At 36.9% G+C, this 16,242-nt stretch overlaps 1 protein-coding gene across 2 annotated transcripts in view; it reads left to right on the top strand.

The window, feature by feature from the left end:
- Positions 1-16,242, top strand: part of cacna2d2a (calcium channel, voltage-dependent, alpha 2/delta subunit 2a) — a 231,598-nt gene that overhangs the window by 192,445 nt on the left and 22,911 nt on the right. For both annotated transcript variants that reach the window (XM_065279542.2, XM_065279543.2), the window contains exons 10-14: positions 27-126; positions 3,170-3,331; positions 6,120-6,230; positions 7,460-7,538; positions 12,826-12,875. In XM_065279542.2, the coding sequence (XP_065135614.2) occupies positions 27-126; positions 3,170-3,331; positions 6,120-6,230; positions 7,460-7,538; positions 12,826-12,875 (502 nt within the window). The remainder of the gene's footprint in view (positions 1-26; positions 127-3,169; positions 3,332-6,119; positions 6,231-7,459; positions 7,539-12,825; positions 12,876-16,242) is intronic.

The following is a 16,242-nucleotide window of genomic DNA, read 5'->3' on the forward strand; positions in this document are numbered from 1 at the left end:
GATGAAGAACATGTTTGTGTTTGTAGGAGTGGCAGTGTTAGTGGTTTGACCCTGAAGCTGATGAAAACCTCTGTCATTGAGATGTTGGACACATTGTCGGATGATGACTATGTAAACGTGGCTCGGGTAGGTAACACATACACACACAGTCCAGACAGGCTCTATAACTTATACCTGTGCAACCACTGCTGTACACGTGTGTGAGTGTGCTTTTAAAGTCCCCACGACATCAAAACTGACAGTTCTTATTTTTAAGGAATGTTGCAGTGTTCGTTATTAACAACTTATATGTGTGGGTCATTATTATTTTATTTGATTCATGTGCCTTTAAAAACTTACATTTGAAAATGTTCTTCCGCCCTCGTTCGTTCTCTGATGACATCAGCTAGACGGCTTAAGTGGAGCATGCGTTAACCCCGCCCCTTCAACTGTTATACAGGGTTCACACCAGACGCGGTAGAGGCGGCAAGCGCGACTGATTTACATGTTAAGTCAATGCAAAGGCGTGATAAGGCATCCTGCGGCGCGGTAGGCGCGGATGCCGCGTTAACGCGAATTGAGCGTTGCCGTCCACGCCATTTTAACCAATCAGGCCTTGCTGTAATAGTGACGTGATTACGGGAAGCGAGCGGAGTGGCGGAGTCTCAGCGGAGTCGCAGAAGCCCCTCCCATGACACGAATTTCCGCGTGAATGTCTCGAATGACTAGAATTTCACACGCAAATGAAGAGAGTGAACTCAAATGTTCAAGCGTCCAACTATGAGCGAATAACCTGTCTTTGCTGCCTTTACTGCAACTGGTGTGAATGCACCATTGGTCTGCTGCTGAAGGTCCATTTCTAAATGAAACACCCATTTTTTTAATATGCAATTAATTCAGAGTGGCACACACAAGTCACGCCTCCTATTTTCCTTGTGTGATTTTCCATTTTTCTTAGAAATACGTCACATTACGGAAGTAAAGTTGATTGTGACTTCCTGTTCTTGTGACACATTTGAACAAAAAGTAATGTGGGTTGGGTTTTCGTTTTGTCCATTTGGCGTTTGATTGGATCATATTAGGCTGAATAGAAAATATGAAAAAATATTAGGCCGTGATGTTATTGGTTAAAGGAAACACAAATATTTTACTATGTTTTTACCTCAATCTAGAAGAATTAATACATACCTATCTTTTTTCAATGCATGCACTGAATCTTTGTACAGCTCGTCGTGAAAGTGTTAGCATTTAGCCTAGCCCCATTTATGTCTATGGCTCCAAACAGGGATGAATTTAGAAGCCACCAAACACTTACATGTTTTTCATATTTAAAGACTGTTTCATGAGTAGTTACACGAGTAAGTATGGTGGCACAAAATAAAACTTTTGTTTGGAGCCATAGGAATGAATGGGGCTAGGCTAAATGCTAACACATTCAAGAAGCGCTGTACAAAGATTAAAAGTGCATGCATTGAAAAAAGATAGGTATGTATTAATTCATTTAAGTTAAGGTAATACATAGTAAAATATTGAAAAACTTTGGTGTTTTCCTTTAATATTACTTTTCCCCATCTACAGAAATAAACAAGCTAGTCATGTTTGTGAATATTTGCAGTATCCTGAATATACAATTTTTATATATATTCATATACATTTAACCTAAAATGTGGTTGTTAATAGCCAGCTTATGTTATTTGTCTACTTCTCAAGAGAGGTTTTGCTGTAGAGAGGTTATTCTAAACTAAATACTTTAATGCTTATTAATTAAAATGCAAACTATCAGCCCTGCTGTTTACTAAGTAAAGCCATTACTCACAGTGAATGCTTTTTAAAAGGATGTACCAGTAATTTTCAATCCTGTGAAAAGTCTATATGAAAGTGTAAATGCAAAATAATGTAATTGACATGTACACAATCCAAAGTGTGTATGCATGTATAGACAGACACACACACCTAATGAAACATTGGAGTTTTGAAGGCTCGCAGCAGTAATCCAGGCTGATCCGTGGCTCTTAGTGTGTGTTTCCTAATCCCGTCTCGGTGAACACAAAACAAGCATCATAATCTGAGCCGAAACACGGAGCCTGTGAAGAAAAGCAGTCTCACACCAAATTAGGTTTAGTGTGTCTTTACTTGTGTTTGGATTCAGATATATTCAATATGATATCCAAATGCACGCTGTTTAATATGTGCTCCTGGTCTTTTGTGCATGATATATCACAGCATGTTTGAAATAAAAATCTGCCTTTGCAAACTTTGACTTAAAATTTTACAATTCCAGACAACCCACCTTTCCCGGATGTTCCAGGAGCCTCCTGCATATTGATAGGGGGATGGTCACAAATTATGTAAAATATAAATGATCTGAGAATACATTTACATTTACATTATTACATTTTAAGTACTTTACATTGTACCAATGTTTAACAACGGTCAAAAATAATGAGTATCTAGGTGTCATTCATTCATTAAATGCCGCATGGATGTCATATTTTTGTAGGCCAACCCGGAAGGCCATTAATTTTTCCCACAGACTTTTGGATTATTGCAATAAATAAGTGTTTAGACACTTACACGTTTGGCCAACAAGATAATCTTTACAGATAAAACAACTTTTATGAATTTTGAAGTGTAAATGCATTTACTAGAAATATAAAAAGCCAAATGTTTACTTCAAAATTCATAAAAGTCTACATAAAACGTCATCCCTGCAGCACTCAAGAGATTCCCTATTAAAGCCATAATATAATGACATATTATTATAATGTGTTAATTATTATATTTTTTTATTCTGGGGGGGCAGTGAGCTTCCCACCTGAAAAGACTTTTTGCAGTATGGGATGTCTGCAATCGTCTGCATCGTGCCAGCGAGTTTTACACCGTAAGGCGATGTTAGTTTTTTCGCTGTACAAATCTAATTTGAGAGCCTCTACAAGTTGATTAGGGCTCTCAGATCGATTTGAAATAAATTTCAAGTTTCATACAAGTTGATCAAGTCTGCGGCAAGAGCAAATTATCAGTGGTGGAAAACATCAATTGGTTGTAAGTGACTCCATTAGTGTGTGTTAACAGTAGAAATTATGCTGTGAGATTTAATGGATATGAATAATGAAATGTTGAAAAGTTTTGCAATCAAATTTTAATAGACTTTGCAAATCAGCCCTTCTGTCTGTCTGTGTCTCTCTCTCAGTTTAATGAGAAAGCGTCTGCTGTGGTCCCATGCTTTACCACACTGGTCCAGGCCAACATAAAGAACAAGAAGATTTTTAAGGAGGCTGTGATGAACATGCAGGCCAAAGGCACGACAGACTACAAGACAGGCTTTCAGTTTGCCTTTAACCAGCTGTTGAATGTAAGACTCTTACACACATGTCTAAATATGTGACCCTGGACCACTAAACAAGTCATAAATGTCTTTTTTTTTATTGAGATTTATGCATCATTTGAAAGCTGAATTAATTAGTTCTAATTAATTAATTAGTTGCCATAGGGCAATACTTCTGGGTTTAAAAAGTTACAGAAGGGCGCCACCTGGTGGATAATAGTGGTATTGCGGAAAGATGGAAAATCTCGTCATTGGCGGGGAAGCGTTTTCTCTTAATTGACGAGATATGTCGTTATTAAAGGGACACTCCACTTTTTTAAAATAGGCCCATTTTCCAGCTCCCCTAGAGTTAAACATTTGATTTTTACCATTTGGGAATCCATTCAGCTAATCTCCGGGTCTGGCGCTAGCACTTTTAGCATAGCTTAGCATAATCCATTGAATCTGATTAGACCATTAGCTTCACGCTAAAAAATTACCAAAGAGTTTGGATATTTTCCCCTTTTTAAAACTTGACTCTTCTGTAGTTACATCATGTACTAAGACCGACAGATTTGAAGTAGAGATTTTCTAGGCAGATATGGTTAGGAACTATACTCATTCTGGCGTAATAATCAAGGACTTTGCTGCTGTAACATGACTGCAGGAGGCGCAATGATATTACGCAGTGCCCGAAAATAGTCCCCTCGCTATTGAAAATGATCAAGGGGACTATTTTCGGGCGCTACGTAATATCATCGTGTCAAGTTTTAAATAGGAAAAATATCGAAACTCTTTGATCATTTTTGAGCGCAATGCTAATGGTCTAATCAGATTCAATGGATTATGCTAAGCTATGCTAAAAGTGCTAGCGCCAGACCCGGAGATCAGTTGAATGGATTCCAAAACAGTAAAAATTGAATGTTTAACTCCAGGGGAGCTGGAAAATTAGCCTATTTTCCCTTTAAACATTATCAGTGGATTATCATTTTTATTAAACAATTAATACCGAAATCTTAAGGTTAAATTTTATTCCTCATTATGCATTGAATGTAAAAGAATTCTTGTTTTAAATAGCAAACTTTGCATACAGTACTTTACTTTAAAAGTGTCAGATAAAGAGTCTATGCGATGTATAATGGTATAATTGCTCAAAGAGATGTAGCCAGAATTGCCTCGAGGGCGTTTTTGGATGTGGAGCCGCGTGCGCAGTTACAAAAAGTGCATGCCAAACTGCGCACTCAATGCGCACTACTGCATACTTCGCAATGATGTAATTTTCGCCACGCAATTGCGAAGATTTTAGTATAAGCAAAGCTTCATGACGTGTCAAAGATTAAAATCAATGTGAAATCTATGAACTTTGATGCTCCATACCTCATTGTTAGATTATGAAACTTTACCTTGATTTGACAGAAAGGGTCACATTTAACATAACTTTAAATTATCATCAAGCAAAATTTACATATGAGTTACATTTTTAAATAAAAGCAATAACACCCATTCAATGAGAATGATTTTAACATTTTATTTCGGCAAACCTGAGAAAAGTTTCATTGTTCAGATCTCTTTTAAAGCTCAAATAAGATGCATGTAAGAGGACTTTTGTCTTTGAGAAACTGGGAACACTTGTGATTTTATAGAGATCTCATTACTGACTTGTCTTGAGATCTAGAAGTTTCTGAAGTTTGGGTATAATGATAAATACAACGCAGAAAAGCGTGTGTGCTGATGGTGCGCATAACAGCGTGAGAGAAAAACCCAGCGTTTGTTGATGCCCACAAGTGCGAGTTTTTCACGTATACCATAACGGGTTTGGGTCGACTGCTGCTCTAACAGACCCTGATGTTGTGATTGATGACAAACTCTGTGACATCATGATAAATTTATATTCTCTTCCGACCAAGGATAATATTTTCAGTCTCTCATTCCTCCTTTACTCTCCTCCTCAGCTGCCGTTTTAATCGCTAGCGCCGAGCCATTTTAATTTCTGCTCGCCGACTCCTGATAGGACGAGAAGAAAGCGCTGTAAATTTGTAATTGAGAGAGTATTATTTATCTTTATTAGAATCTTGTCAGGGTGATGTGGCGTAGGCCGAATGTCATTGACAGCTGTGATTGGACGGGTGAGAGAGACGGAGGACTTTTGGGTAACTCATCAGTAATGGAACAATCTGCCACAGCTGCGCACCAAAGCAGACGTATGATTAGAAGGGCAGACGTGCCTGCGCACACTGCGCATACACACGGATACAGAAAGAGGCATTAATACGCTCATGGTTATAGCCAAGGTCGATTAAGTAGTGAAATACAAAATACTGTATGCAACAAAATGCAAAGACTTGCTTATTAAAGGCACAATATGTCAGACTTTTGCAATAAAATATCTAAAAACTACTAGCACTGTGTTATATATTTCGTTTACATGTGTATGTACATTTTCCTAAAAGTTTTTACCAATGTTTGAATTCAGAGTATTTTCAGTTTTAAAAAGCGCTTCGGCCTTGCTTGTAGGGTCGCATGTCAATGGTGTCATATCCCTTGGTTTCCGTCAGACCAATTCCTATCGACAGTAAAGGTAAAGACTATAAAGTGTAATTTACGGTCCCGTGTATGATCTATGCCATAGGCTATGCGAAGGCTGTGCGTAGGCTCTGCGTAGCCTGACGTGCAGTTCTGCAAAAATGTGATCAAGCTGTGTCCACTGTTGTTGTTTAGCGACCTCTAGTGGTGGAAATGACATATCGTGCCTTTAATAAGTAAAGTGTGTGTCAAGTGTTTTGGATAACTTTAATGTCTGTTTGTATTGAAAAGTCTTTTATTTCATCACTCATAGGAGACCAACTCTCCAAGAGCAAACTGCAATAAGATGATAATGATGTTCACTGATGGCGGAGAAGATCGCGCTCAAGACATCTTCGAAAAATACAACTGGCCCAACAAAACTGTAAGTCCAGGAAAATCACAGCTGCTCTGCTACTCCTGTTATTTTAAGTGGATTATCTGTTACAATTTAAATTTAAATCCTTAAAATGGGACAAAATCACAGCACACTAAAACATATTTGATAGTGATGGTAAATAATTGTTTGTTTGTTTTTTTACTTAAAGGGACACTCCACTTTTTTTGAAAATATGCTCATTTTCCAGCTCCCCTAGAGTTAAACATTTGATTTTTACCATTTTGGAATTCATTCAGCCGATCTCCAGGTCTGGCGGTACCATTTTTAGCATAGCTTAGCACAATCCATTGAATATGATTAGACCATTAGCATCGCAATAAAAACAACCAAAGAGTTTCGTTTTTTTTCTATTTAAAACTTGACTCTTCTGTAGTTACATCGTGTACTAAGACCGACAGAAAATGAAAAGTTATGATATTGTAGGCAGATATGGCTAAGAACTATACTCTCATTCTGGCGTAATAATCAAGGACTTTGCTGCCGTAACATGGCTGCAGGAGGTGCAATTATATTACGCAGTGCCCAAAAAAGTCCCCTGATATTGAAAGTTACCAAGGGGACTATTTTCAGGTGCTGTGTAGTAACATTGCACCTCCTGCAGCCATGTTACAGCAGCGAAGTCCTTGATTATTACGCCAGAATGAGAGTATAGTTCCTAGCCATATCTGCCTAGAAAATCACAACTTTTAATTTTCTGTCGGTCTTAGTACACGATGTAACTACAGAAGAGTCAAGTTTAAAATAGGAAAAATATTGATACTCTTTTGTTATTTTTGGCACGATGCTAATGGTCTAATCAGAATCAATGGATTATGCTAAGCTATGCTAAAAATGCTAGCGCCAGACCCGGAGATTGGCTGAATGGATTCCAAAATGGTAAAAATCAAATGTTTAACTCTAGGGGAGCTGGAAAATGAGCAGATTTAAAAATCCCTTCAAGTGTCCCTTCAAACGTGTGCATTTTTACAAAAAGTTAAATAAAATATATACTTTTGTCTGTGAAATAAATTAGTCTTAGGTAACAAATACATCATTTTCAACAGATTATGATTCGCACAAACAAGTTCCTTTAAAAAAGATGATCTATTGTCACTCATTCATTTAAAGTGTGGGTTATGTGCGCATTTACTTTTGGAGCCACGTATTGTTTTCACTGCACACCTGTTTGCTTCACAGCGTGAGTGAGTTTAAATAAATATTTTGTAAACCCACAGGTGAGAGTTTTCACATTCTCAGTTGGGCAGCACAATTACGATGTGACTCCGCTTCAGTGGATCGCCTGTGCCAACAATGGTAGGAAATCATTTAAAACCATTTTTTCTTTTTTCGAAAACAAGTTTTTATAATGAAATACCGTATTGTCCTGAACATGACTTTTTTCACGGAAATGCCTCTCAATAAACAATGTCGTCTTATGTTTGAGCTCTAGACGATTATATGCCAATCATACTGCAGGTGGCGCCAAATACACATAAACTCAAAGTTCACCTGGACTGAAGCAACCTGAAAAACTACAGTCGTTTATATTAAGGCAGACTTTTACTGGTGGTCGTCTTAATCAGGGTCGTCTTGTATTCGGTCGTCTACAATACGATAGTTACAGTAATTTAACTTACGGTTGTTTAGGGTTTACCAGCACAATCTCATAGCAATTTGTATGTATTTTACGAGAAGGTTAATTCGAATGAAATCCTAAACTTTCTATCATACGTTTATAATATAATAGACGGTTATCCAGTTTTCAGAATCACTATGTGGCTGTTTCTCAATGGCTATCAACATTGCTTTCTCCACTTTATGTTTGCATATAAATCCGATCAGTAATACGCAAATAACATTGATAGTCTGACCTTAAAAGCTAATTGTGCTTACATATACAATATCTCTCTTTCTGTCTCTCCCTCTCTCTCTCTCTCTCTCTCTCTCTCTCTCTCTCTCTCTCTCTCTCTCTCTCTCTCTCTCTCTCTCTCTCTCTCTCTCTCTCTCTCTCTCTCTCTCTCTCTCTCTCTCTCTCTCTCTCTCTCTCTCTCTCTCTCTCTCGCTGTTCTTCCCTCTTCAGTTCTTGATTAGTTAATAGCAATTTGTGCCAAAATACTTCAGAGACCCCATAGCGCCCTCTCTTCCCTATAATTAATTAACCGAAGAGGACCTGGCTTTCTGGCGATAAACGCATTCGCAACTTGTGTGCGTCTCCAGCCAAAAGCTCTTCTTCTTATGGATTAGTCCTGTGTGCTGCCGTGTTCGCTGCTGTAATGACTGGCAGTTAGGGGACGGACTCGGGCGATTCTGTTCTCAGCCTCCCTCCGTGGACTCGATCTCCAATGTACCCTTTCATTTCGCTCTCCGATATCACAAAGCAACAGAGAAACACCCCTGACACCCTCACAAAGACGCCATCGTTCGCGTCTTTCCCTTTGGTGTGGAATACACGCACAACCGCGTATCTGGCTGAAAGCGTTCACGGCCGTAGCTAGATCCAGTCTGCTTTTGCTGAAAACAGACAAACGCTTCCGCTTCCGAACATATGTAAAGCGGCCTTTGACAGTCTTGTTAAGATTGGATTTTGTCAGGAAGGGTTTTTCTGACAGATTGTGTCGTTTTTTTCTGACAAACAGATTCACTGTTTTCTAATCATGAACAAGTCAGGGGTTCAGACTCTTGGCAACAATAGCCATGTTTACATGCACAAAATTGTGTTAATCCGACAGAATCTAATCCGATTGCAGTTTACGATAGTATAGTTTGCATATACCCAAAACGTTGCAATCTTATTAAAATGTTTGTTTACATGTACATTCTATATAATCCGATTCAACCATCCGCGCAAGCACGCAGCCAGGGTTGCCAGATTTGCGTATCTAAACCAGTGTAATGGACATTCAAAACTAGCCCAAAAGCATCCCAATGACTATTTACAGCCCAAATACCAATGACAAATCAATGAAATCCTTTCATCTTTAAACCACAGGAAAAAATAAACTCACGGAAAACGTTAAAAGTAGCCCAAATCTAAACTGCGCCAAAAAGCATAGGACTTGGCAACCCAGTGCACAGCATCTCTTGTCAAGTTCATGCCAAATCTCTGGAAAAATGTACAAAGTCAAAGTTGAGTTGGAGAAAGTTTCTCTTAAGAAGTTTTCAGATATAACAAAAAAAACACCCTTTTTGGAAGGCACTATGCTATTTTATTGCTTTTTGTAATAGTAACTTTTGTTATAAAAGTAAACATGAATGCTGCAAAATGTGCGTGACCCATTACCTTAAAGGTGCAGTGTGTAATTTTTAGAAAGCTCTCTTGACAGAAATGCAAAATAATATACAAAACTATATTATCAGGGGTGTATAAAGACCTTTTTATATTGAACCTTTATGCTTTTATTACCTAAGAATGAGACGTTTTTACATACACGAGGGTCCCCTTACGTGGAAGTTGCCATTTTTTGCCGCCATGTTTCTACAGAAGCCCTTAACGGAAAAGCTTTTTTCTAAGTTGTCTCTGACAATGACATGTTTTTCCGGTGGTGGCTACCGTAGCTTCTCTATGCGCTTCAAAAGTGAGGGGTGAGCAGGTACCTGAGCTGTTGGTTGCAATTTGCAACCTCACCACTAGATGCTGCTAAAATTTACGCACTGCACCTTTAATAGTGTGTTTTGCTATTACCTTGCTATTGCATGTTTCTATAAATATAAATATAAGATGTGAATTTAAGCACAATTCTTCTGCGCATATGCACAAGGTATTTTTGCTTCCGATTGGGAAAATACTACAATTCACGCGTTTACATGCATACTTTTCTCCTAATGATTGGATCACAGATCGGACCACACCACCCCTTTTAGTATGATAGAAATTTGCATCTGATTCACCACAATCGTATTTACATGAAGACTTTTCAATACGCTTGAGCCATCAATACGATTACAAACTGATTATTTGGTTGCATGTAAACGTACCTAATGAGAGAGACATGTTGGTTTGACACAGCTTGTCACTTCACCGGCTGTCTCACAGCGACACTCATTCTCACTTTACTCACACAAACACAGACTCAGAGCCAGTTCAGTTTTGATTCTCTCACTTTGATTTGATTTGAGTCTTTCTACGGGGCTGATTGGTTCGACCTCCAGACTTCTTCTGAATAGGCTTTTGTATTCTTTATACTTTAATGTACTTGACTTTGGTACACTTCTAACAACTTTTAAATAATGTCTGATTCGCTAAAGCTTCAAATGTACGGTCATTTTATTTCACAAAAGAATTCTCTGGGTTCAAGTTGAACACAGTGATAGTTCACCCAAAAATTAACCCATTATTTACTCATTCTCAAGCCATCCTCGATGTATATGATTATCTTTTATCAGACAAACACAATCGGAGTTGTATTAGAAAATGTCCTAGCTCTTCCGTGCTTTATAATGGTAGTAAATGCTGCTAAGGATTTGCAGGCCAGAAAAGTGCATCCATCCCTCACAGAAGTAATCTACATGTCTCCAGGGGTTTAATAAAGGCCTTCTGAGTGTAATCGGTGCGATGTTGTAAGAAAAATATCAATATTTATAACTTTACGTTTTCTGGTAACATTTGACACACCAGGACATTTTCTAATATAACTCAGATTGTGTTTGTCGGAAAAAGGTGATCATATACATTGAGGATGGCTTGAGGATGAGTAAATCAAGGGGTAATTTTCATACCCATCAGTTTTTTATGCATACACAAGCGTACGCGCAAAGTCGAACACACAGCCTTGCTAAGCATAGTTTGACTCATACACGTTCGATGCATACACATTGCGACAATTTGCTATACATCTTGTGGCATACATAGAACTGTACACGCCTATGCTTACAATATAGGATTTTAAAAATAAATTCTTCACCTCTCTGATGACAAAAATTGTGTCATGCGCACTATACACAAACCCTCGCATATGCATAAAAAATGGACCATACTTTAACCTATACTGTAATGTAATGCTCTTTTGTAATTTTTGCTCTTTCAAAAATACTGAGATACGAGTTTAAATTTATATATGTGGTATTCTGCATTTGATTTGAGCTCATAGCATTACTTTAAAAGTATTTTAAGACGAGGTGATTCATGTTCTACAACTGACCTGCACATTAATACGAGTTTTTCGTGTTTGACCCGAGGACATTAAGACTGATGTTTAATGAGATTTAGTGTCTCGACAGAAGGCCAAACTGTTGATGTGAACGATTACAGGCGAACATTGTTTCTGTTTTGATCTGCACTCATAATTATAACACATTAGTGAAAAACGTACGGTAGCTGACTGTTCAGAAAAAATGCAAATTCAACTATTAATTCATAACAAGCCTGTTAGTCAAGTAATCGCATTAAAGCCAAAGAAGGCCATTTAAGATCTAATCGATTTGAGATTTTGTTTTACATAAATGCATCTTTATTCATCACTAACGACTCAAAGCAATTTCTGGGCTTTTAATTCACAGTATAACCAAATGTTATTCATCGATTAGGTGACTTATTGTAGCTGTCTGTATATCTTTATATCATAACACTATTATGGGCATCTTAGAACATCAACGTGTAGTATTTTAGACACAATTGGGCCAGCTATTTTTTTTTTTTTGAAAGTGCTAGTAAATTTGTTTGGTTACAATGTTGCTACATATAATTGCAATTCAGATCTAAACCAATATAACATTGAAACATTTCAGCTCTGAGCACTTAAAGGAATAGTTACCTACCTGTATGGTTTTCTTTGCTCTGTTGAACACAAAAAAGATGGTAAGCACACAGTTGGTACCCATTGATTTCCATAGTATTTGTTTTTACTACTAAATAAGTGTGTGGTTATCGTTTAGCAAAAAATCTTCTTTTGTGTTCAACATAAAGAAACTCATACAGGTTTAAAACAACATGTGAGCAAGTAAATGTTGAAATATCCTATCCCTTTAACTCTGTAACTCCTCCCACACTCATGACATACAGTATACATATGCTATACAATGACATAATGTATATAATCAGCTATTACAATATGTAAATATATGGTGGGTGTATTGTGTGCGAGAGAATAAAAACACATCTGAGCCTCTGTCTGAAGCAACAGACGTGCCTGGTCTCTAAATATTCTGAGGACGGCACCTCAATTTCGTCGTGCTTTGTTCAGGCACTCCAGCGTCTAATAATGTAGCAAGCTGGGCGTATTGACCCTGTCTGTATGAGGCCATTCTTTCAATAATCAGCCCTGAACCGCACTCTCAGAATCCTCAATAATAACACAGAGAAAATAAAACACCACACGGTACACGCTTGGCTTGTGCTTAGCACTTGGTCCGTCTGTCTGAATGTTTAATATTGCAGTTTAATCTTTATGATAGTAGCTCTGTTCCAGAGCCTGTTGAGATGACTTGTTGTCTACATAAGCAACTGCGACATCTAAGGGAGCATCATAACCTAAATAATACCTATGAGGCAAAATAAAAATCCTTGACTGTGTAATTCTGAGAAAATGAGAATGTTTGCTAAGGTTTGTAAAAGAATGCTTTGTGTTGATATTAATCAATCCCATCGTTGTTGTTGTTTTGACAGGTTACTACTTTGAAATCCCTTCCATTGGAGCAATCAGAATCAACACACAGGTGAGTTATTTTCATTATTATACTGTGTATATTTTTGGGATGCAAGGATGCAAAATTTCTGAGGTGATGCCGATATTATATTATTTGGAATAACTACGGATACCGATAGATAGTTTTGCTTTTTAGTTTCAAATTATTATGTCATGAAATTGTAGAAGTGCAAAGCATACAAACTGCAGCATTTTTTGTGGTTTTCACAAAAGTTTCACAAAATGCCTTCCAGAAAATGTTTCTTCTAAAAATATAAACATACAAATATATTAAATGAAATAACAGACCCTCTGCTTTCAAACAAAAAACAAACATAACGGGAAAAAATATCTCATTCTATCTTTATTTTTTCTCTGCTTATAAACTCTTAAATATGGGTATTTTTCTTAAAAAAAAAAAAAATTAGCAAAAAGCTGAAATAATTGCATTTTTGTGAAGGAATTTTGTTATTTTGTTTTGAATTTTGTTTCAGAATGATTATCAAAACATACACAGAGTTTAAAATTAAATATTTTTTGCTTCAGTTTTTTTATTAATTAATCACGATATTACAGATTAACATTAAATCTCATCAGGAACACATTTTTTTATTGCAAATGTTTTCTCTTAATTGACGAGATAACTCATCAATGGCAGGGAAAGAGTTAAGCAGTCATTGTCATAGTATGAAAATATGCATTTAATCTGCCGATAACGATTATATCCAAAAAGCACAAACATCAATCATTAAGGTAAACCAAATGACTCCAGTGGCTTAATATATGTCTTCTGAAGTGAATTGATGTGTTTGTGAGAGAAAACTATTTTATGTTTTGATCTTACTTAGTGATCAAAACGTCAAATGAAACATTTTGATCAGTGTGGTAAATTCAAATATGGCGGCAAGTCAATAGCGTCGAATTTCACTTGATCTTGCGCATAGACTGTATAAAACATAGATGTGTACGTTTTGGAAGCCAAAAATGGGCGAAAAAGGGCGGAGCCTTTTTGGAACTTGCGTCACCGCGTGTCACTCCCGGATAAACGAAAATGGCCAAATATGCGGAATGTGGGTGGAGCTAAGGTGACAGAAGTGGCAATCCACTCAAGCGGCCACCCCCTCAATTATGCAGAACTTTAGGGCTTTATATAAATTAAATCAATTGTAAAAAAAATCTCACAGTTCTCATTAAGGCCAAAATTTCGATCAAAATCACTTATTGTACCAGGCTGTAAGCACATTATTTTCTGCTGTAAAGTTGGACATTTTGACATGAGAGTTTATGGGGATTGACTTTCTTGCGGCCTGTCAATAAATTGCAGTTTAAGTCACTTCCGTGTTAATCAGAGAGACCAGTAGGTTGCCCCTAGATCTTGCGGGTCTCACGGCTAGCTGTCATATTCATGTTTTATCACAAAACATGCAAGAGCCAATGCAATTTATTATTATTAAGTCTTATGTTACTGTAATTTGGTAGTGGATTTTACTACTGTAATTTAGAAAAAGTCTTATGTTACTGTAATATGGTAGTGAAAATGTACTACTGTAATTTGGAAAAAATTATTTTGTTACTGTAGTATGATAGTGAAAATCTACTACTGTAATTAAGAAAGTCTTATGTTACTGTAATATGGTAGTGAATTTTTACTACTGTAATTAAGAAAGTCTAATGTTACTGTAATATGGTAGTGAAAATTTACAACTGTAATTTAGAAAAAGTATTTTGTTACTGTAGTATGGTAGTGAAAATTTACTACTGTAATTCAGAAAGTCTAATGTTACTGTAATATAGTAGTGAAAATTTACAACTGTAATTAAGAAAGTCTAATGTTACTGTAATATGGTAGTGAAAATTTACAACTGTAATTCAGAAAAAGTATTTTGTTACTGTAGTATGGTAGTGAAAATGTACTACTGTAATTCAGAAAGTCTTATGTTACTGTAATATGGTAGTGAATTTTTACTACTGTAATTAAGAAAGTCTAATGTTACTGTAATATTGTAGTGAATTTTTACTACTGTAATTAAGAAAGTCTAATGTTACTGTAATATTGTAGTGAAAATTTAAAACTGTAATTCAGAAAAAGTATTTTGTTCCTGTAGTATGGTAGTGAAAATTTACTACTGTAATTCAGAAAGTCTTATGTTACTGTAATATGGTAGTGAATTTTTACTACTGTAATTCAGAAAAAGCATTTTGTTACTGTAATATGGAAGTGAAGATTTATTATTATTGACATGCCGCCAGGCAAATTTGGGATGGTATGAGGTGTGTAAACGATGAGAAAATCATATTTGGGTGAACTATTCCTTTAATATCTGAAGCTTAATATTACTTATTATTGAAAACACAACAGTTTAGACTGTTTACAATGCAAGCAACATCCACTGTCACACATGTGTGTTACCGCCCATTTTAAAATGGCTAATTTAGGCTGTCCTACACTAAACTGGTTCAGTCCGAGTTCATTATATTTCAGCTTTGAAGTTGTTATCTCAATTTAGTGATAAATATGTCACGTTAGAAAGGAGAACTATATAGATGAAGGAACAGATAAAGTGCATTTCTATATTTGCCGTCGGTAAGATCTAAATAGGACGGTGATTTTTCTAATCCAGTTCTTTACAATTTTTATTATTCTCAAGCAGTCTTTTTCAAGGCAAGCAATATTTTTCAAGGCAAGCTTTCACTGCAATAACATCTCTCTTCTCCTAAAGCAATCGGCCTGTTTCCCAGCCATCTTCTCTGTGATTATTCACTGTGCTCTTTACTTCCCGTCTGTCTTCTCTATCTCCCCTCGCCCTTACTCTCTATCACCTTTTACTATCTGTTCGCTTCTTTTCCAATCCAGCTTGGCTCTATTCAATCCTGTCTCCACCTTTTTTCTCCCTTCTCCCTCTTTTGAGTCTAACCTCCCCGCAGGCAAACTGATCAGACGCTTGAATAGACCATCAGCTGTTCCATTAGACCGAGTGTAATTTTATTCAGAGAACTGCCACTTATTCTAATAGCCTTCGTGAGACAGGTGTGAATGCCTGACTGTATATATCGACAGGCGCGACTGTCACACCTGTGTGCGCCTTCAGCTGCCTTCCTCACAGTCACGTACTGTTACACTCAGACAGCCGTAAACGTCCAGTGTTAAAAATAACCATCGACTGCGCTTTTATGCGCTTTTATGCAAGGCAAAGTGTGGAATAGCAAACACCATACTAATGATTTTGTTTTAAAATAATGTATCTGAATGACCTACAATGTGAGTAGCATACAACCAGAGCACACTCCTGTACACTGTCAGGAACAAAGGTCAAAAAATTGTCTCTAGCTGTCACCGGGGTGGTACCCTTTCAAAAACTACACCTTTTCATCTAAAGAGTTCATATTAGTACCTTATA

The sequence above is a fragment of the Paramisgurnus dabryanus genome, chromosome 7 (genome assembly GCF_030506205.2).
Source record: "Paramisgurnus dabryanus chromosome 7, PD_genome_1.1, whole genome shotgun sequence".
Lineage (NCBI taxonomy): Eukaryota > Metazoa > Chordata > Actinopteri > Cypriniformes > Cobitidae > Paramisgurnus > Paramisgurnus dabryanus.